Source organism: Triturus cristatus, chromosome 7 (genome assembly GCF_964204655.1).
Source record: "Triturus cristatus chromosome 7, aTriCri1.1, whole genome shotgun sequence".
In the NCBI taxonomy this organism is placed as follows: Eukaryota; Metazoa; Chordata; class Amphibia; order Caudata; family Salamandridae; genus Triturus; species Triturus cristatus.
The window spans coordinates 791,245,077-791,266,146 of record NC_140590.1 but is presented as its reverse complement, the minus strand read 5'-3'; the positions used below and the strand labels follow the sequence as shown (position 1 = coordinate 791,266,146).

General features: G+C 42.2%; 1 protein-coding gene across 2 annotated transcripts in view; it reads right to left on the bottom strand.

Moving 5' to 3' along the window:
- Window positions 1-21,070, bottom strand: part of GEMIN5 (gem nuclear organelle associated protein 5) — a 260,780-nt gene that overhangs the window by 155,358 nt on the left and 84,352 nt on the right. For both annotated transcript variants that reach the window (XM_085617620.1, XM_085617621.1), the window contains exons 8-10: window positions 13,267-13,432; window positions 10,039-10,251; window positions 7,969-8,054 (exon numbers count right to left, since the gene is read on the bottom strand). In XM_085617620.1, the coding sequence (XP_085473746.1) occupies window positions 7,969-8,054; window positions 10,039-10,251; window positions 13,267-13,432 (465 nt within the window). The remainder of the gene's footprint in view (window positions 1-7,968; window positions 8,055-10,038; window positions 10,252-13,266; window positions 13,433-21,070) is intronic.

Genomic DNA, 21,070 nt, shown 5'->3' with positions numbered 1-21,070 from the left:
TACAGTATCTTTTAAAGCCCCACCCGTGAGGCAAGGTTTTAGCTTGCTATTTTGTTCTCCTGTTTAGGGATATCTAATGATCTTTTTACCCCTTAAAAATCCAACATAATCATATAGGCCAGTGATTGTGAGATCTAGCCTTTACAATCGACCTGACAGATGAATCTTACTGTTATGAACAGTCTCAGTGAACATGTCAAATGCTGGACAAGGAAATAAAATGTAACATTTCCAAATATGTTTGACCCTCTGTCTATGGTCTCTGGTTTAGGTGTAAACTGGACAAGTCAGAGGGCTGAGGCACACAGTTACGGTTTCCAATATATCTTTAATCTCATCCTCCTAGCTACCAACCAAGCAACAAGGAACACACAAACAAGTGAAGCAAAAGGAACACACAAACAAGTGAAGCTAATGGAGGATTTTATGGTGTCAAGAGTTTCCATTACAGAGGACTATTGGCGATGCAGTAGTCTGTACCCAGCCAGAAAACTTTTCAGACATAGACCAGTCAAAGAACCAACTGGTTTTCCAGCTCTTGAAATTGAGGATATACATAGAGTCAGCACCCAAAGTGAAATCTTGAACACCAAAATATAGGGCCAAATAAGGTCAGTGCACTGGACCTTAACGATGTCACCAGCGCCAAGTGGGATCTGGACATTAGTGTTACAGTCCAACCATGGCTTTAAACTGCAATATTCCTGGAACCTTAGTGGTTCAGTAGCTCCAGAAACAGGACGACGAGCTCCAGCTAATGGAACACAGTCAAACTGCACATTGTGAATACAAGACAGTCTCTTATGGGCTAGAAAAGAGCAGATCAGATGCTGAATTCTACTGGCACAGGGCAGGGCAGCCATGCTCCAAGTTTACTCTAGATAAAAGTTGTACAGTGATGGAGCTAAATCTATGGGAGTTTTGGTCTGAGTCTTTCTAAAACTAGCTCAGATGCAGGCATCCTACAGACGGCAGAGCCTAAAGGAATTTGGGGATCAGCTACTCTCCACACAGTCCAGCACATCTCCAAGTATTCCCATAAAGACCAACGTAAGACAACACTTGTGTGATCTACATTGGATGCCTGTAATTGAAAGGGTAAAGTTTAAATCCCTTGTCCTGGTACATTCTGCCCTTTACGGACACGGCCCTGCTTACCTGGGAAATCGCTTCAGGTTTTATGCCCCTACCAGGCCGCTGCGTTCAGACACGCAACTTCTCGCCCACATTCTGAGATTTCGCCTTAAGAGAGTTGGAGGGAGCTTTCTCGCCATCAGGGCAGCTTCAGCCTGGAACCATCTCCCCTTTGACCTCCGTAGTGTTCAGGATCCCATACTCTTCAGACAAAGGCTCAAGACCTTTATCTTTATCTAAATAGTTACTTTCTGCCTTCCTACCACCAGGTTCACTCTTTGAGTATCTGTGCGTGCTATAAATTTCCAAACAATCTGGTCCCAGCCTCCATTAGGAAATCTCTTCAGTAATACTTCTGCCCTTTATAAACTCTGTGCACGGCGGGTGTGTAGAAGACTCCCACTGTCCAGAGAGCCTGTATTTATCACTAATTGATTGACTGATTTAACGCATTTTTTTTAAAGTGCTAAACAGTTACTTCCGAAACAAAGTGTCCTGGTGCTAGAGTGGAAACAAAGTGAAGCAGAAATACAGCCCAGAAATAGGCTGTGTTTGTGAGGACCCCAGAATAGAATAGAATAGAGAGAAGGGCGGTAAATTGTATGTTGTTCAGGAACAAGAAAGTTTATCCTAAAAGATCTGAGATTAGATTGGGTACGTAAAGCAAATGAAAGAGTTCCAGATTTTGGCGGTGATCACTGACCGAGCATGTCCTCCCATTTTTTGGTTTTCAGAACAACCACCCAGACAAGATCTTAAATTGTGAGATGGTAGACACCAGGCAAAGTAGGTGGTGAGGTGGGAGTGCTGGTAACGATTGTGCAAAATACTGTACTTAACATTTTACACAAGGAGAGGAATTCAATTTACTTCCTCCAATGAAAACTCAATATCACAAAGGTACGGTGAACAGTAGTACAGGACAGGTTATATTTCCTGTCCTATCCCAAACACCTAGTGGCAATCAAGACAAAAATTTATTATAGATGGGACTACCCTGGCAGATACAACCTCTACTATGAGGGAGTTCTTACGATACGTTAATGTCTTGATAAGATCGGGATCCAGTTGGATTTAAAATACCTTAAGTTATACCACATGAGTGCCCTTCATTAGGTGGTGCCTTAGGTATGATTAAAAGAATGAAATTAATTATATGTGGATGCTTAGAAGTACAATGACCCTAACATGCTTTTATTGTGCCTACAAGCATTTGTTGGGGCTTTCAAAGGGATCCCTATTTATATAAGAAAGTGTATAGATGTCACACAAGTTGAGACAGGGACTTACAACCTTCACCAATGTTATCAGCCAACCTAGGATGGAAATTCAACAACATTGCCAGGGCTTACTGGTACAGAAACATCCTCTAAAGGTAGCAATGTGTCAAACACTTTTACATCAGCACATGTGACAAGGAAGTGACACTGTAAACAACACAAGCAAACAACATGCATATTGCATGGTAGAAGTTGCAAATCCATGCATTCCTTTATCTTCTTTAGCTTACCCTACTCAGCGATCTCAATCACTTCATGGTCTGGCACAGGGTGCTTCTTCTGCAGTCATACACTTTTTAAATAGATAATGGCATTAGTTACTCATTGGTGACACATTGTTTCAACATTGTGTGTAGTCCTAGTTGGACCCAGTAGGGAGATTGATTTTTATAGTTTGGCAAGATCAGGACCTAAACTAACCTTCCCTGCTGGTAATAGCCGAAAGGGAATCAAGTATCTACCATTTGTGGATCATAGAGGATTTTTTAAGAGGTGTAATGTATACCCAAGGCATACAGTGTATTTTTCACCACACGAATGGGATGGGTCATACTATGCCACTAGGCTGGTGTCCTTGAAAAACTTACAGGTGTCACCACTCCATGCCGAAACATAAAGTGATTGAAAACCCTGAGAAGGACAAGCTAAAACAGATGAAGGAAAGCATGAATTTGCCACTTCTACCACTCAATATGCATGTTTGCAATGTCACTTCTTCGTCATGTGCGGATATAAGAGTGTTTATGACACATTGCTACAATTAGAACATGTTTCCGAGTACCAATGAACTCTGATAATGTTGTTGAATTTCATTCTCGGTTAAATGACATCTGTGAAGATAGGAAGTCCCTGTCTTACTTGGAGTGATCTACACACTTTCTTTCAGAAGTAGGGATCCCTTTAAAAGCATTGATGAATGCTGCTGACCAGTATATGGCACACGGAAGGACAGAAACATGTTGGTGCAATAAAAGGATGTTTGGGTCATTGTAACCCTAAGCATCCACATATAATTAATTTTATTCTTTTAACCATACCTAAGGTACTGCCTAATAATGGGCACTTTGTAGTGTAACTTAAGGTATTCTCAAATCTAACTAGATCCCAGTCTTATCCAGACATTAACAGATCTTACAAACTCCCTCACAGTAGAGATTGAGTCGGCTGTGGTAGTACAATATTATCAGGGTGGGATAAAGTAGCCAGAGATGAAGCATGCCACATTACTTGGGTGAGACCTTCTTATCCAAATCTATAGTAACTTTTTGTCTTGTCCGCCACTAGGCATTTGGGATGGGATAGGGAAATATAACCAGTCCTGTATTACGGTTCATGTACCTTTTTGATATTATAGTAGTTTATATACTTTTTATTGGCATCTCTTTCAAATCAGGAGCCACAGCAATCTCACAAGTTCGCTGAAAATAGGCGAAGACTTCTTTAAACCTAGCAACAGCCTGTCAGCTGCACTTGAAGCAGTTGTAGGTTGTGCAAAAGATACTCAGGAAGACTCGCATGGAGAAAATGTAATAATCTACTCAGGATAATATCAGGGCCAGCACCAAGTCTTTTCTTAAGTTGGTAAGGAGGAAGGACAGGAGCGTCCTAACAAATTTCTGAAGTTTAAAGCCCGTTGAATAGGTGACTTTAATATACTCTCTAAAAGACAGTTGGCGTCAAACCAGACTCCCAGGTTTCGAGTGTGGGCGACTGGAATTTGGGGCTGAGGTTAGGGGGCAGTACCAAATTATTCTGGCCACCATTCCAGGGACCCGTAGTCTGTTGATCCAAAAAACAAGGTTTCTGATCTGTCTTTGTTAAGAATCAAGGAATTGGAAATTATCCTATTGGAAACCTCTTACAGACAACTTCTAAAGTTTTTGTCCGCCTCTTTAGGGTCTTTCTCTAGTCTGATGATCATTTCAGTATCATCAGCATACAAACAGATGATACCAAAAGACTCAAGAATTTAAGCAGGTGGGGAGACAATGGTTTAGGAGGATTGAGCTGAGTACTTACCCTTACGATACACCTGTAGAGATGGTTTTGGAAGTAGATCTAAACTTAGCAAGGGAGACTACTTGGGTACGGTCTGACAAAAATATAGAAAACAGCCAGCATTTTGCCTCTGAAACCTACATATTCTAGCTTTCGTAGAAGGAGCGTAGAAGGAGAGTGTGTGAGATGGTGCCAAATGACAGATCTAGTAGGATGGGCATGCTCACCCCCCCCTCATCCCGAATGTCTCCAATATCTTGAGTGGCCTTTACCAGCACGGTCTCAGGAGACAAGGCCCTTACAAACACACAAATGCATTGGATACTGGCAGTGACTTGTATACAGATGTGAGACTAGGTGCTTGTTAACCAAGGTTTCCCTAAGCTTGACAAAAAGAGGAAGCAGTGAAATTGAACAATAGTTAGCCTTAATCTTAGGGTCGAGATAAGGCTTCGTTATGAAAGGTGTAATCGGGGCTTCTTCCAAATGTTGGAGATATCTGTAAAGTAGAAATTGATGGCCAGACTGACCTTTTTTAACTGGTGGACTGGGCATATGTCCGGAGCAGATGACAAAGACACAGAGACCAGAAGGTCCGTAATTTGCTCGCCATTAACGAGAGAAAAAAAAATACTGGGAGTTAGGCAGGAGTTAGCAGTTTCTTAGGCAGACTCAACGGAAAGCTGGGGAAGGATATTGACTAGGTTCTAGACTATGTCCGCAAAGAAGATGGAAAGGTTGGCACATAGGTCCTGTTAAGTTTCACTGAATTTTTTTATGGCCTCTGAGCCAGCCAGCGTGTGCTTGTATAATTGAAAACTTATTTCGTCAGATTTTTTGCTCCAAGGATTCTGAGAAATAGCAGCCCTGGATCACCTAATATTTTGTAGGAATTTCTCAGAATTGTCTTGCACTGGAGTTTAGCCTTGGTTGTGTTCTTTTTCCTCCATCTCCATTCCTAGAGTTTTTATTCCTTCTTGAGTGAGTGCAAAAGGATGTTAAACCACAAGGTATTAAAGCTTTAATTGGAATCATTTTATCAAGCATGCTGGACAGCCAACTATTAATTTGTGTAGTGCTGCACGCCAGATCATCATTAGACATGTTTGGAGCGGTAGACAAAATGTTCGGCTTACCATTCCTTTTCAAAGCAAAAGACACACAATTGATGGACGGAATGCTGAACACATCAAAACATTCACCCCCAGTCAAGAGATTTGGGTTAAATTCATCCATTCCTTTTCAATCAGATTTTTCCACGACCTGGCCTGGACCCATGATTTACTAGATGTGACTGTTGTTGCAGTCTCCCTTAACCCTTAAAACTGATCTAGGTGAGCGGAGTTGGATCTTGAAAGGATACCCATTCAGGCAAGCACAACACAGCGTCAAGTGTGTGGCCTGCTTCGTGGATGGGGCCGGTGCTCAGAATCTCCAAGTTGAGAGCTCCCAGGAATGGTGAAAGTTAAGTAACCCTTTGTCAGTGGTATCTTTGACGTGCATGTTGCAGTAGCCAGTAGCCCAGTAATAGTAAAGGTAGTTTTATCCAACTTCCAGCCAGCCCCCAAACCTTTTTTTCCAAAGTTCAAACGTTTTGCACCATCAGAATAAATGGCAGCAGATCCCTTTGTTCAGGAGCTTGCATGAGTGATGGGTTCTGGTAGACACTCTTCAGGGAGAAGTGGTGACATTCGATATGTATATATGATTCAGATCAGTGCTGTCGGAGAGGTCAGTTGCTAGGTGACAGTAAGGTAACATGGGGAAAAGGAACACTGGGTAAGTTTGACTGAGCTGGGGAAATCTACCAAGGGGAAGGATGGGAAACCCTGCACCCAGCCAGTTGACTGTAGTTTTTATTTTGAGATGATTGTCGGTGCCTTGAGGCAAAAGAATATCAATGTTGCACTAGGAATAAACATATTTTTGCAGTATTTTCAGATCACTGTTGCCTGGTCTCTGTCTTTGTAAGAAATATAGTTTTTGGTACTGTAAAAAAAGGCATGAGGCACAGTCTGTGTGAGATGGATGAATAAACACAATCTTAAGAAAGCTTCCAGGATAAAGATAATTGTGTGCACCAGACTGGTATTTTGAGACCGTAAAAGTGGAAGGAGGCTGGCATGTTTAAGAGCAGCAAAACCAGATTCAATTGAGTCAAGCCTTTTTAGAATACCAGGCCATCTTGAGCTGAGCTCTGATCTTGGGAAAATACTATATCTTGCTGTATGTTTTCAGTGACTGCCACAGAACAGAGTTATCCAATACTCTTCAGTTCCAAAACATATTTGGTGATATCAGCCTGCTGTGAGGCACACACATGTCTACCAGACATCATATTCTCTCAAATGAATTAATGGATTATGCAGAGGGGAGCACTGCATGTCTTGGAGTGTCAGAATGGCAACTACAAAACTAATCATCCTGCTTGATCTTGAGCAGCTGTCTCTTTACTTGTATTACCCAGACTTATTCCAAAGCCAAAATACACCATACAATCACATTTATCTGTAGTTAAAATCTAATACATGCAAGCATAAAACAATGGTGTATCTAGGCCATCTAAATTCTTGAGAATGTAAGAGCGACTGAGGGCAATGTAGTAAGAAGGTACCCAAGACAGAATTTGCAAATGTCCAGACTGTAGCATCCAGAGGCCCCTACCAAAACTGCCACATGCACATTAGTTACTTGTTTTATTCCTGGCAAGAGTAGCAGTAGTACCAGTATGGTTCTGAACACAAGTACTAAACTCACTGTGTCTACTGTGACCTCAGATTTGGTGCCAAACAGCAGAGATTGTGTGTTTAAATAATGACAAAGTACCAAAAATGCTGTGTTGCCCTCTGTCTAAAGCCTACGTACTAGCATCATGTAGAGTGCATCTTGTTTTCTTGAAAACCGGCACTGTGAATCTCCCTAGTTTATCCTCTGTATCAATGGTTGCCAATGAACCATGATTATTGAAATACTGGATGTGAAGCAACAAGAGCCCATGCAGACTTCTACTCAGTTTTATTACAGATGGAATAACACTCCTTTTTTGGGGGTGAAGGGTGCGAAAAGTTGTAGGAATGGCATATGAGCATACATATTATCATTACTTTGCAGACTGGCACAGAGCTTGGTATGCTGAAGGTGTACAGTTTTTATGAAACAGAAAGGGAGAATTTACTGCGTTGCCTAAAGGTAGACATTGCAGATGGAGGACACATTGATTTGATTATAGTGACAGAAGAAGAAAATCATGGAACATATGGGCTTTGGCGTACATGGAGGGAATCATAAATTATGTGAGGGAAACTGAACATTTTTGAGAGATAAGTCAACAAAACCACTGAACTGTATTGGGTAGAAGTAGAGGTCACTTTAATGGTTCAGAAATGGACAAGGTCTGGGCCTGGGCACGAAAACATGCTCTGTGCATTTTAGTCCTGAATAGAGAAGTCCACCAGCAGCATAGTTCCTCACTCGAGATCACAAGTCTGTCAAATATTAATTTATTGTTTTAACTAACTTCCAACAAGCTTGAATACTACAATGAAAGGAGCCTTACTTGTTGGAGTAGGTGTCATAAATGCCAACCTTGCCGTCCTCAGTCCCAAATGCCAAGCATCCTTCTCTTGAAGGGTGCCAGGAGAGCTGGAAGAAACAAACACTGCATTCAGTCCTGGGACAGAGCAGACAACAGGCTGCCTACAAGCCTCAACTCTATATTCAGTCATTTAGTTTTGATAAAAAAATGTATTAGCGTACTTCAATTCAGCTGTTACTTCATTAACAATCCCAGTCCCGGCCAGCAGGAGTCACACTAAGAGAAGTACTTAGTTCGCACTCCCAGAGGATGTCACTTAAGAAGTCTTCCAAGCCGTGCCTGAAGAGCATTAATAGCAGTGATCCGCTTTACTTTCCCATAACCTATTATTTCAACTGCATGCTCAACCATGTAAGCATGTTTGAATGAAAGAGTTTGGCTCTCAGTTAACCCTGTGATGTTACACTACTGCAACATTACCAGGCACAGATACCACCATTTGGTGTCACTGAACCAGCAGAGAGCATGTAGCTCTGTGTTTGAGGGTTATTTTGGGGGGGTTTTGGTACTTTTTTTGTATTTTTTAGTGGTGCTCCCAGCCACTGAAGCCCAGTGTCAATGTAAAAAAAAAGTTTTGACTTCACTAGAGCATTGTTAAATCAAAGAAACACACAAAAAAAGAAAAAGTACCATGTGAAGTCCAGCAGCACGTGTTAATATTCGTCATTCGACACAGTCTCCCACAACACCCTTATCAACAGACTCCACAACAAAGGCAAGACGCCCTCAAGTGGATTGCCTTCTTCTTTACAGCACGAACACAGAGCATCCGACTGCCTCCCTTCACCTCCGCACCCAAAGATATCATATGCGGCATACCACAAGGATCGTCCCTCAGCCCCACCCTGTTCAACACCTACATAGCCACCCTCCCAGCTCACAGACGTCGTCAGATCCCACTGACTCAACATAATCTACACAGGCAACACTCAACTGTTCATCTCGCTCATTGAGAATCCCTCAAATGCCAAAACCAACTTCTGCAATCCTATGACCAACGTAGCCAAATGGATGAGACAACTGCCTTCAACTCAACTCTGACAAAACTGAAGTACTGATGTTCGGTAAGGACAACTCTGCATGACTCCACAGCTGGTGACCGGCAGAATTAGGACTTACACCCACACTGACCGACAATGCACGCAACCTCAGCATCATCTTTGACAGCCAGTGGACCATGAAATGTCAAGTCAACACAGTCGCCTCCTCCTGCTTCAACACACTTGGGATCATCCGCAGAATCTTCAGATGAATCCCTACCAACACCAAAAAGACTGTCACTCAGGCCCTCGTTACCAGCCGCCTCGCCTACGGTAATACACACTACGCCGGTATACCCACCCAGCTCCTCAGAAAACTTCACACCATACAAAACACTGCAGCCAGCCTCATCCTGGACCTCCCATCTGAGAGACCTCCACTGGCTCCCCATCCAGAAGAGATGCCAGTTCAAGATCCTCACGCACATCTACAAAGCCCTCCATGACCTCGACTGAACTTCCACCAATCCTCTAGACACTTGTTCTTCTCTTCACTTGCCCTCGCACATCAGCCCCACATCCTTCACAACAGCAGCAGCAGTGGCCGTTCCTTCTCGTACATTACTGCCAAGACCTGTAACGACCTTCCCCTCCAGCTGCGTACAGCCTCCTCACTGGCAGACTTCAGAAAGAGACTTAAGACCTGGCTCTTCGACTGAGACGCAGCAGCCAGATACCCCTCGTGGTACTTTACAAATGCTGTTTAATTTATTAGTTTTACAGATATTGAACCACTCATTGCACACAAGGATAGGTTTTATGTGTCATCACACATATAGTACACTGCGGAATCTGGAAAGCTCCACTTGCTGTGCAGGCTGTATCCTTCCAAAACAATAAGCAAATAGGGGATAAAAGTAGCAGCCGGCAATGCTCACATAAATTCAGGCCTCCACAGAGGTCAATGCTTCTGTAGAACTCATTCAGCCAATTCTGTGAAAGAAGTGATATACCCACGGAATCTTATTCCTTGAGAGCAACTCAGACTTACCGCTGTGACCTTATTCTTGATCCCCTGCCACAAGGTTTTGACGTCGTAAGAATTCTGGATAGACAATGTGTTCCACACCCGAATCATGCTGTCCCCACCACCAATGGCGAGGCAACCCACATCCACAGGGGAGAAGGCCAGGCTATACACAAATCCTCCAAGTGAGGGAAGCGTCCAGCAGCATTCCAAGGAAGACAGATCCCAGCACTTCACCTGTGTGCAGAATAAAGAATCAGCAGATACAAAGAAATCTTCAGTACAATCAGAAAGAGTCCTCCAACTTTAGAAATTGTTTTTACAGACAGGACAAAAGTAAAGGAGGCAGAAGGCTTGAGAAAACTTCAGCATGGGTTGAAAGAAACATTAGGAAGAGGCACAAGGTTACAGATATTCAGCACAAAAACAGGATGAGCAGAGGAGACAGAAGGTTTTAGAAACCATCAGCAGTAGCATCTCTACAATGCAGCACAAAAAGAGTGTACATAGGAGGCAGGCTACGTCAGAATCTACAGCCTAAACCTTGACATTAGCAAGCACTGTGCTGCATGCCCAGGGCTTTGGACACCACACTGTCTCGTAAGAAGTGATAGTAATCCATTTGACCTAATTACTAACTATTTTACCACCAGAATTATTTTTTTGCTCTGACTATTGATTACCCCTTCTAATCATTAGGAAACGTCATAGAGGACGTTTCCGAACGGGGTCTTCCACGCCACAAAATGTTAAAGGTTTTCTTTAGCCCCAAGTAAAATTTTCACTGCACAGTCCTAATCTTACATAATTTACGGCATTTCACGTTATACATGCTACATGAAATTCCCCAAAAATTATGCAATGAAGCCTGGTCATGCAATTTACGACCGTTTGTGTAAAATTCATATAGTAGAAGCAGGGAACGCTGCCAATGACAAGTATGTGAGCGTTGTGTTGTTCCCGGAACTTCTATTTTTAGGTGGGTTGTTCTGCGCAAAATGCAACCTTGCGTCCAGAATAGTCATAAGGAGGCATTTTGCACTTAAATCTAGCACTAAATACCAGATTTCCATTTCACGTAATTTTTCAGAAATTTAATTACACAAAGGGAAATGTCATACACTAATTTCTTTACATTGACGAGGACCATGCAGTTTCTCCAACAATAAAGGTTTGCAAAAGCCATGACAAAGCCAAAAGACTGGCATCCAATGCCAGAGCTACAGGCTTTGACAAAGCTTGGTATTTCATTGTATTATTTTGTAGTCTAGTGTTCACAGTACAAAAATGGCCATCTGGGAGCTTAATGATTTAAGCAGGTGGTCACAGGTTTAAATCAGGACAGGGCCTCTCAGCATTTTATTATTGCAAGGTCTTTAAAAGGGGCGCCTTTAAGAAACTGAAATAGCACAGAATGTGCAATCAACAAAGACTTATGCTGGAAATGGAAAATGATAAACTGATAATATGCCTAGGATGACAGTTGCAGAGGGGATGGGGAAATAATCATGCCTAAGAGATAAGGAGTGGCCCATCCAGGAGATCAATATGACTTTGGGCTAGATGTACAAAGTCTTTTTTGGTTGCAAATGTCCAGAATCGGGTTGTTTGCAAATGCTAAAAGGCATTTCTAAATGTTCAAAAGCCCAAATTGCGATTCAGAAACAGAGTATCACAATTTGGGTTTGTGAATTGGTATTTTGAAGGGGCGTGTTTAGGGCATCTGTTCCAAATACAAATTCACATCGGTATGTATAAATATTTTGCGACCGAAATGCGGTCGTTAAACATTCGCACTTTACCGCCAACTCAAAGTTGGTGGTAACCTATTCGCAAATGAGAATGCTTGAAAAAGGAGCAGGTCCCTGCCTACTCTTAAAAAATGAAATAAAAGTTAATTTTTTTTCTTTTTAAACACATCCTGTTTTTCTTTAAGGAAAATGGGCTACATCTAAAAAAAAAAAGAAAAAAAAGAAAAATTGCTTTATTTAAAAACAAATCACAGACATGGTGGTCTGCTGACCGTAGCGGGCCAACATCCCTGTGATGGCAACGAATCGCGCAGTTTAAGGAATAGGGGCTAAATAACCCCTTTGTACATTAGTAACAGCGAATACCAAATAGCAAAACAAATCGTATTTGGTAAACGCCCTTACTATTGTTTGTACATATGGCCCTTTATTACTCAATGAACCAACAAGCATAGCACAATTGCACAGTACAAGCGGTGCATCAGACATCCTCAGAAGTGACCAGAGATTAACTGAAGCCATCACTATTTCTGAGAAACAAAATCATAAAATTAGGCAGTAGAAGTCAGCTCATAAAATGCCAACCTGACAAGAACTTCCTGATAGCAGGATTCAGGGAAGATTTCTAAAACATCATCATATGACCTCTGTTCTTATTTTACATGGTCATGAGGAACAAAGTAAGTTATTATGAAGGACTGTAGACTCTTGTTCTCATATTATAATCAATGAAAGAAGTGAGGGGTTTCTGTCTTTGATTACAAACTACCTGAACAGTTCAATTCAGATTGGGTTAGTTCTAGTTTTTGTTAGACCTGGCCTCCTGTAAGAGAAAAACGAATGATCTCTAGATCCAATAAAGTGAACGACCTACTGATAAATAACCAAAATCCAAATACTACCGAAGACCATTGAAAAGGTGGCTACATTTTAAGTACAGGTGCTCCTAAAAGCCAAACGCATCATGTGAGATTGGGAGTTAAGATTTTGACTAAGAAGAGGGAGTGAGATAGCAGTATTCAAACTCTAAAAGTTCATTTTAGCTTCATAGTCACTTTAGTCGCCTAGTGATGCGGACCTGCAAGAGGCCGCCAACCAGAGCCCATGAGTACTGCTTTTGAATTGCTGGATCTGGTCTGCTGCCTAGGGGAATATTCACAAGGTGAGGAATCTGTGGTTAGATAAAGTATCCATTAGAAAGAGTGCTGCAGAAGGTAAGGAATCATGTCTGTGTCTTTTAGGCTTGGATATCATGTGCCAATTTAGTCTTGAGCCTGAACTTGTTGAATCATTTTAGTCAAATCCATCCTTGAATTTCTTCTCAACTAAGAAATAATACATTGTTTAACAGATGAAACCACAAAATATGGGGAGTAAGTTTAATCACCCTTTTCAAGAGCAAAATTCCAACCTGTGAAGAAAATGTTTACTTTGAAAAAAGGGGCTACAATTTTAAAATGTTGACAGGAGGCGAACAGATGTTAAGTGGATGTTTTCTTACTTCTCTGTCCAGGGAGATGGAGAGCAACAGTTCCCGGCCTTCTTCAGTTTGCAATGAGCAGAGATTGAAAACTATTCGCGAGTGGTTCTGCCCTTCTGTTGAAGAGCCCAGAAGTGACCATTTCTGCTTACCAGACTTGGTCAAGTCCCAGAGAAGCAGCTCACCCCTGTGAGAAAAATGATGGTTTTACAGAAGGCACAAACATGATGAATCCAGTAACAAATTAACAAATGCAAACAGTATTCCCATGCAATCATTTTCTGTCAGACGACATACCCAAGTGAAAACCCAAAACGAAACCTTCACAGACACACACAAACACTGATTGCCAATCTATGCTGAAGAGAGTAATGGCCAACCAGAAGACACACAGAAAATGAGTGGAAAATGGGCAGTATCTGTGCGTAAGAAGTGTTTTTCCACGAGCACCTTGAAGCCACAAAGGAATTGACTTTGCACTCCTTCATAATGGCCTAGTTAACCCCACATTACTTGCTAAGAATACTTAAGTAGAGTAGTCCAGAGTTACTCTAGAAGGTGGCAGAGATGTGGTGGGCTTGAAATTTAGACAGTAAATTACACCCAAACTCAACATCCAGTGAGTGCTATTACTTCCAAAAGGACCACATCTTTGATTATATACTGGCAAAATACCACAGTTAAAAATATAACTTCCAAAAACATTATAGTGTTTACGTGCAAAACGCTTATAGTGTTTACGTGCAAAACGCTTATAGTGTTTACGTGAAAGACAGCAGATTATTTTCTTTATACTAGGAGCAAATGCCATAATTATTTGAAAGGGAAAACAACGGTTGTTCAACGGCCTTCTGAAATTCTAGTCAATAACTTGGATTGGAATTGAGACTAAGTGTCAGTGGCCAGCAAGAATTGTAATCTCAGATAAGTACTAAATGGTTATAGCTAGGAGACGGCTCAAACGGCTACTGCAAGAAACAATACTCTAGTACATGGTGTCAAAAGGAAAACTCCATCCCAGCTGAACTGAAATTTGGCAGACATCCTTCCAAGGGCACCAGTACAGTCAGTGACAATGCAGGGTCACCATATTTGTAGTCCTGGAAGGACTGTATTAGAATGACCCATAGGTCTTGCAGCTGCCGGTTCTCTACTCTGACTCCATGGGAGGCTGTAGCTCAATATCCAGAGACTTCCTCCATGCAGACTTCAGTCAGCCTGAGCTTGTCATTTGTCCTCTTGTTCAAAAGCCTTTGGTGCTCCTCTCACTAAGAAAACTCCTTCTTCCAAGCCAGGATTTTAGCAGCAGGGCTTTTTTTTCCCAGAGCCTAGAACTGGACAGTATTTTGTTACCATAAATGCACAATTTGGGTTGGTGTGTGTAGTTTTCTTAAAGGCCGGACAGATCACAATATACAGGTTCAATCATAGACTTAGCAATTTGCTTCTTAATGGACTGCCTCAGTCACTGCGGCCTAGAGGCATGATAAATAAAAGTGATAAACAAGCGATCCTGTTTTTGGTCTACATACATTTAGCCTGCATCTTTGAGAATCTGCCCGCCACCTTCTTGGTGGTAAGGAACCTGGGTTTTGTCATTGATTAGAGACTATAATTTGCAGCCCAAATGAATACAAGAACAAAAACATTGGTGCGCCTCTGCTTGCTCCAAGAAAATTCTTCCTTTGGTTTCAAATCACTTAGGGTTCACTGTCATTCAGGCCATTGATGGCTCTTCTCTGGGCTATGCTAATGCCCTTTATTTAGGTCTTTCAGCCTGTACATTTACCTCACTCCATTTGGTACAAAATGTTGCAGCTGGTTTATGGAATAAACTACATCCCACATCTCCAACTACCATTCACTTGAAGAAACTACACTAGTTATCAGTTCATAAACCCATTCTAAGAAATTGGACTTTTATTTGGGGTGGGTAACTAACCACCTCAAGGAATAATCACAGGGTCAACCCTTAAAATCAGTAAATTAACCTGAACTCAACCCCCTGGTAGCTATAGCACAGAGCGACAGGTTTAACTTAAAGAAATGTGTAAATTTTTTATGCAGTACCAAAAACAGTAATCAAAATGCAAAACAAACACAAAAAAAACCCTCAAACTGAATAAAAAGAGTAAACATTAATAAAAATAATGGCACCAAAATGACAAAAATCCAATAATGGGAACTTGAGATTTAAATTTTTTTAATTTTAAGTAGGAATAGCTCCAAAAAGCACCAAGTACCAATGATGATCAATCAATCAATTTCTTTATTTGGTTTTATAAAAAACATAAAAGTTTATGCATAATCACAACAATAAAATCATATTTTATGGATTTTATTCTTGTGATCATGCATGAACTTAAATGTTGTTTTTTTTTTAACCAAATGATAGTCAATGGTCACAGTAAAGGCTGACTGCGATGGAGCGTCGGTCAATACGCCAACCAGGTTCGTCCTTGTCAAAGATTTCACCTTCTGACTATGGGTCGGATTTAAGTATAACAAATTCTGGCATTCACATCAAATTTTTTTTAATGCTACTAGGGACCCGGAGGTGAGATTATGCTTCTCTTTCATTACTCTTTCATTTTCAGCAGTCAATCAAATGTAAACTTTTTAAACACTACATTTCCGATGACCACCGTAGTCACATGTCCCAACTACAGAGCCCGCGGCTCTATAAACCCTCGTGTTGCTGTACAGCTTTCTCTCTTTGCCTCAAAACCAGCAAAACAGTTTAACAGTCCGAGACCCTAAGAAGAAGGATCACCAACAGAATCAAAACTGGCTCAACAGGAGCCGGACTCAAATGTCTTGAGTCCAAGAATAGGAAGTCCTCTGCTTCCAACAGCTTGGAGAACATCATCCCACTAAGAACTCCGTCACCATTGAAAAACACTTCCAGAAAGACTGAACATCTACTTGACAAGAATCACTTGTCCTCATTCTCTAGGAGAAATATGATACACCAAAGACGTAAATACTGGCCCATATACAAAAAAAAAAAATCAACATTATCAGGGAGGGAAAATACACACATCACATAATCTATTCCAATATCAATATGTGCAAATGACCGGGTGGGATAATTCTCACCTCCAGGTCCTTAATAGAATTGAAAATTATTGTTGTGAATGCTAGAATGTTTTTTATTCTAGGACAGGTCCAGAGGTTCGGATTATGTTTGGTTAAAGCGAAGCCACCACCACAGAAGTGACATCAACAATTGGTTTTCAGTAGAATGACTTAAATGTGGATTCAGATGACCAACCAACTGCTCTTAAGATGTCTTCCAAGCGTGATCCTAAAGCAAATGGTTTAGAAGCCATCACCCCTCCAGCGGAGTGAGCACCAAAGACAGAGGTATCAATGCCCGCTTCAGATAACAACCAACACATCCATCAAGGCAATGCTGCAGCTGACATAGGTCTAAAAGACTTCTGTATTGTAATCAGAAATTGACCCATCATATCAGTATGAAACTCAGCAGTACTCACCTCATACGATTTCAGATATTCAGACATTTAAGGCAAGCTTACAGTTATCCGGAAAAGCCGGGTAGGATACGGACCTGGAATTGCATATTGTCCGACTGGAAATAGAAAAATGTAACTCCTTTTGGCAAAAAAAATCTCCCAGCTACATCAAGAGTTCGCACGTCATATACTCTCTTCCATGAAATTAGAGACAAGAGCATAGTCAATTTGGCCTACAGTTGTTTCCTAGACTGGTATTTATTGGGATTCCAAAAAACGCAGAACCACGTTAACATCCCAAAGGACAGAATGCTTTGGTTTAAGTGGTTTCACCATTCTAATCCCTCGCAATAACTTACACATGCCACTGGATATTTGCCAATGGGCTTACCATTAACCGGAAGGAGACCTGCCGAAATAGCAGATCTGAAATTGTTCATTGAACAGTAAGCCATGCCCACTAAGGATAGTGACAACAAAAAATGTATGACCAAACTACAATCTGCTCCAATAGGATCTGCACTTCGTTCACAGCACTAATTACACAATCGCCTCCATGCCGAAGCAAATCTGTGGTGTGTTTCTGAAGACCATGATTGACTGATGAAAGCATTATCTTACTGTGAAAGGCCTGGAAGATTCAATTTTTCCCAGAAATCTTCCAAGCCACCAGAGAAAGGTGTTGTAACAGGATCAGTGGATGTGGATGACCCACTAGATCCACAAGGCGATTGCAAAGGTAGGGGGATCAGCTCCGGGGAAGCGCAAGTCAGTTCCAGAATCACAGGAAACCGAAGCTTGTGCTCTCCAGAGCAGGGTCACTCAGATCAATGCTGCTTTCTGGCATCTCAATTGTGCAAGAACCCCAGGAATCATCAGTAAATGGGGAATGGCATAGCCTAGGGAGAGGGCCAGTCCTGGAGAAATGCATCTGTGGCTTGGGCTTCTGGATCCAAGAGCCAACTGAAAAAGGTTGGACGTTGATGACTGAGGTGAAATGCAAAAAGGTCTACTGAGAACAGCCTCCAACGGCTGTGAAGCACATGAAAGACTTTTGGATGAAGCCTCCAGTCGCTGAAATCTCGCAGACACAGCCCACTAGGCCCAGCTAACCAAGATGTCAGGGTCTATGAGTTTCGCTTACTCCTTTCACTTGGGATGCCAATTCCAGGATCTTAGTATGTGAGCTTGACATATCTAACAGCTTATCCTGACAGTAGCGCCAGGCACGATCTAGGCCCTTCTTAAGATCCTTAGAGTACTTCTTTAGAAAAGTCACTAACGTGGGGTCAACTTCAGGGGTTTCTGTCACTTTGTCAGGCAGGTCTGACCTGGGGCATTCAGAGTGTAGGCGTGCTTTGACATCTTTGTCAAAACCCTGGCGAATATGTGATTGCACATAGTCTGCAACTTCTTGCAGGGGTAGCCAGACAGCAGATCTTGGATGAATAATAACCCCTGGTTGAAAGGTAAGTACCTTAGGCTGCTTTTGGACATTGGCGTGTCGTAATCTGAGCTTACGCTTACTTGAGCCAGGTTTGTGGTCACGGTCTGAGCTCTGGGAGGAAGTGGAACCCGTATCATTTTGGATCGGGGTTGGGGCCGGAGAGTGGAGAGGACGAGCACTATAGGGGTGATCTCTAGACATGGAGTCCAATAATTTTTTAAAAGCCTCAGTGTGGGGCCCCTTAGGGGTTTTAGTGCTAGGCTGTCTTGAGTGGCAGAAGGGTCACTTGCAATCATAAATGGGGGTGCAGGGATCCAACCCTGTTGTTGTGCGAAAGCCACATAAGTGTCATTTAAGGGGCCAATGGACTTAACTAGAGCCTTAACAGACTGTTGCAACCCAGGATCCAGCGCCTCCAATTGGTTATGCTCCAAAGACCCCTTAAGGTCATCATAATAGCTCTCCATATCTAAATACTCATATATAGTCAGGGCTTGGCAAGCCAATATTCAAGAGCTTCAGGAGGTGAAGTATTGACATAAATAGTTGTTGCTGAGACCAACCAACTGGAGCAATCAGGGGGAGTGAAGAAAATCTATACCACCACAAGCAGGCCAAGTCAGTGCCAAAGTAGTAATAAAATGTGGAGGGAGGACCTGCAGTACTCTAGGCAGAGCCTGATGTAATTTTCCAACCCTGCTGAATTATATTTAATTCAGGGCGTCGCCAGGGAGCAGCAGAACGGGCTTAGGCAGAGAGAAAACTCGTCGCCACATGTTAGATAAGCCCATAAGCACAAGCTCGAATTATACAGCCTTCGCACTTGCACACTAGGAGCCCAGCTGCAGACATAAAAAGAGGACTGCGCGGAAGGCATCTGCGTGTCCATTCTCCCCCTCCACTAGATGAAAGCGCTTCGGGTGGAGAAAACCACTCCTTTGAATGTGCGCATGCCATGCTAGTGTTAAACAGAGCAGACCACAAATACAAATATCTTAATGGCAAAAGAAGTGCAAGCGCAGCGGGGAGGCCACTTGTGTAAACATACAAAAAACGATTGGTAGTAAAACCAATAATATCACAAACCGTATAAGATACTACAATCATATTATGATAACTAGAAACAGCATAAACGCGGTCTTCATAAAAACACAAATATGAGGAAATGTACTTAACTGGCTGCGAAGCAGCATAGAAAGAGAGCTGTATAGCAACATGAGGGTTATATAGGGCTGTTGCGTCTATGGTTGGGACATGCAACTATGGTGGTCATGGAAAATGTAGTGTTTTAAAAGTTTACATTTGATTGCCTGCTAAAAATTAAAGAGTAAAGAAAGAGAAGCATAATCAGAGCCTCCGATTCCGAAATAGAATTAGGGGGACAGGTATTTACTCAAGGCGATGGGAGTAAAGTCACTCTGAGGGAGTAGCCTCCCACCAAATTTTGAGATGTCCGCTAGCCCAGCAGACATCTCTTGCATTTACAGGAACCGCAGTCATGGTGATTCCTGTATATGCAATTAAAGTTTGACTGATGGCTCATCTAAGGTTATGGAGAGGCGTGGCAAGCCGTAATTTTTTTTCCCTCAAAAAGAAAATCTCAAAGCGGGATTTTCTTTTTGGAAAAAAAAAAAAATGATCAGCCCCTCGTCACATGAGTTTTATTTTGTGGCGTGGAGGTCCGTCTAAAGTTTTCACTGTCCCTTACCTTCAGGTGTTACCTGGTGGTGACAGACGGTGAAAACAGGGCATTTGTCTGCCCACTCTGAATAGGGTGGAAAGACAAATGGCCGTGCCTCCGATGGCCCTTACTTTAAGAGGCTGCCAGCAGTGTATGTTGGCAGCAGAGACAGAATAGTCTCCGTCGCTGGTATACTAAAGGTCCTCCCGTCTCTAAATGAGACAGGCAGATCTTCAGTTTGGCACCGGGGTATGGGTACTCCTCTCCGTCAAACTATAAATGGGGTCGTTAGTCCTTTAAGTCCCAATCAACCACAGGAGCACATATCTAAAGCCCCCGGGACCTCAGAGGAGGCCCTTAGAGGCTCACAGGTTGTCAGGAAGAGGCAAACAGCAGGGTCGTCTGGGCCTTGGACGACACTGGTAAGCTGAGCAGTTTCAGGAAAGCCTGCTTCTAGCTTGTTGGATATCTGTAGTTTGAAATAGGAGGTCAACCTTACAACCCTTGGAGTCACATCTTTGTCCTGGGTACAAGAGGTAGCAGGTTCAGGGCTCCTCTTAGGTCACAGACAGCAGGTCCAGTCCTCTTTGGTTCTTACTCAGCTCTAGAAGGTGTTCTTCAGCCACACTTGACTTGGGCTCGGAGGGTTGAAGGGGTGCGTGGGCAGGGTACTATGGTAATCCTAGTGTCCTTCTCAAACTAACATTTATCTTGTAGGACAAAGGACAAAGTAGGGTTTATTAGCAAACAGACAGTAAACACACAAAAAGTGTCTTTCCATCCAGTTGTCTTTCTTTTAAGTGTGCCCCCAGTCTTATATGTAAAACCCAAAGACAGAAGTCTAGTAGGCCAAAGCAGGTTCTTCAGCAACCAGACAGTGGATACACAAAATGTATCTTGTCTTCCTGTCCTCTGCCCCAATATGTTATATTTAAACCCAGCAGACATGTCAAGCAGTATTTGACACGGGAATGTTAAAAGGGTGCTCATAGCCCCCACCCGTCATATTATATGTTCATCGCTGCACATTAATGTCAGACTATTGTTTGCTCTTGGTGGACATTTAATACCCGTTTCACACCTATTCAAATGCTTATCCCTAGTTGGGTGACGTTTTAGAGTAAATGCAAATTAACCTCCAGAAATTTCAGGCAGGAAAAAAGTAACTTTCTAGAGGTTATTTCTCCTTAACTTTAATTATTAATCTGATTGAACCAC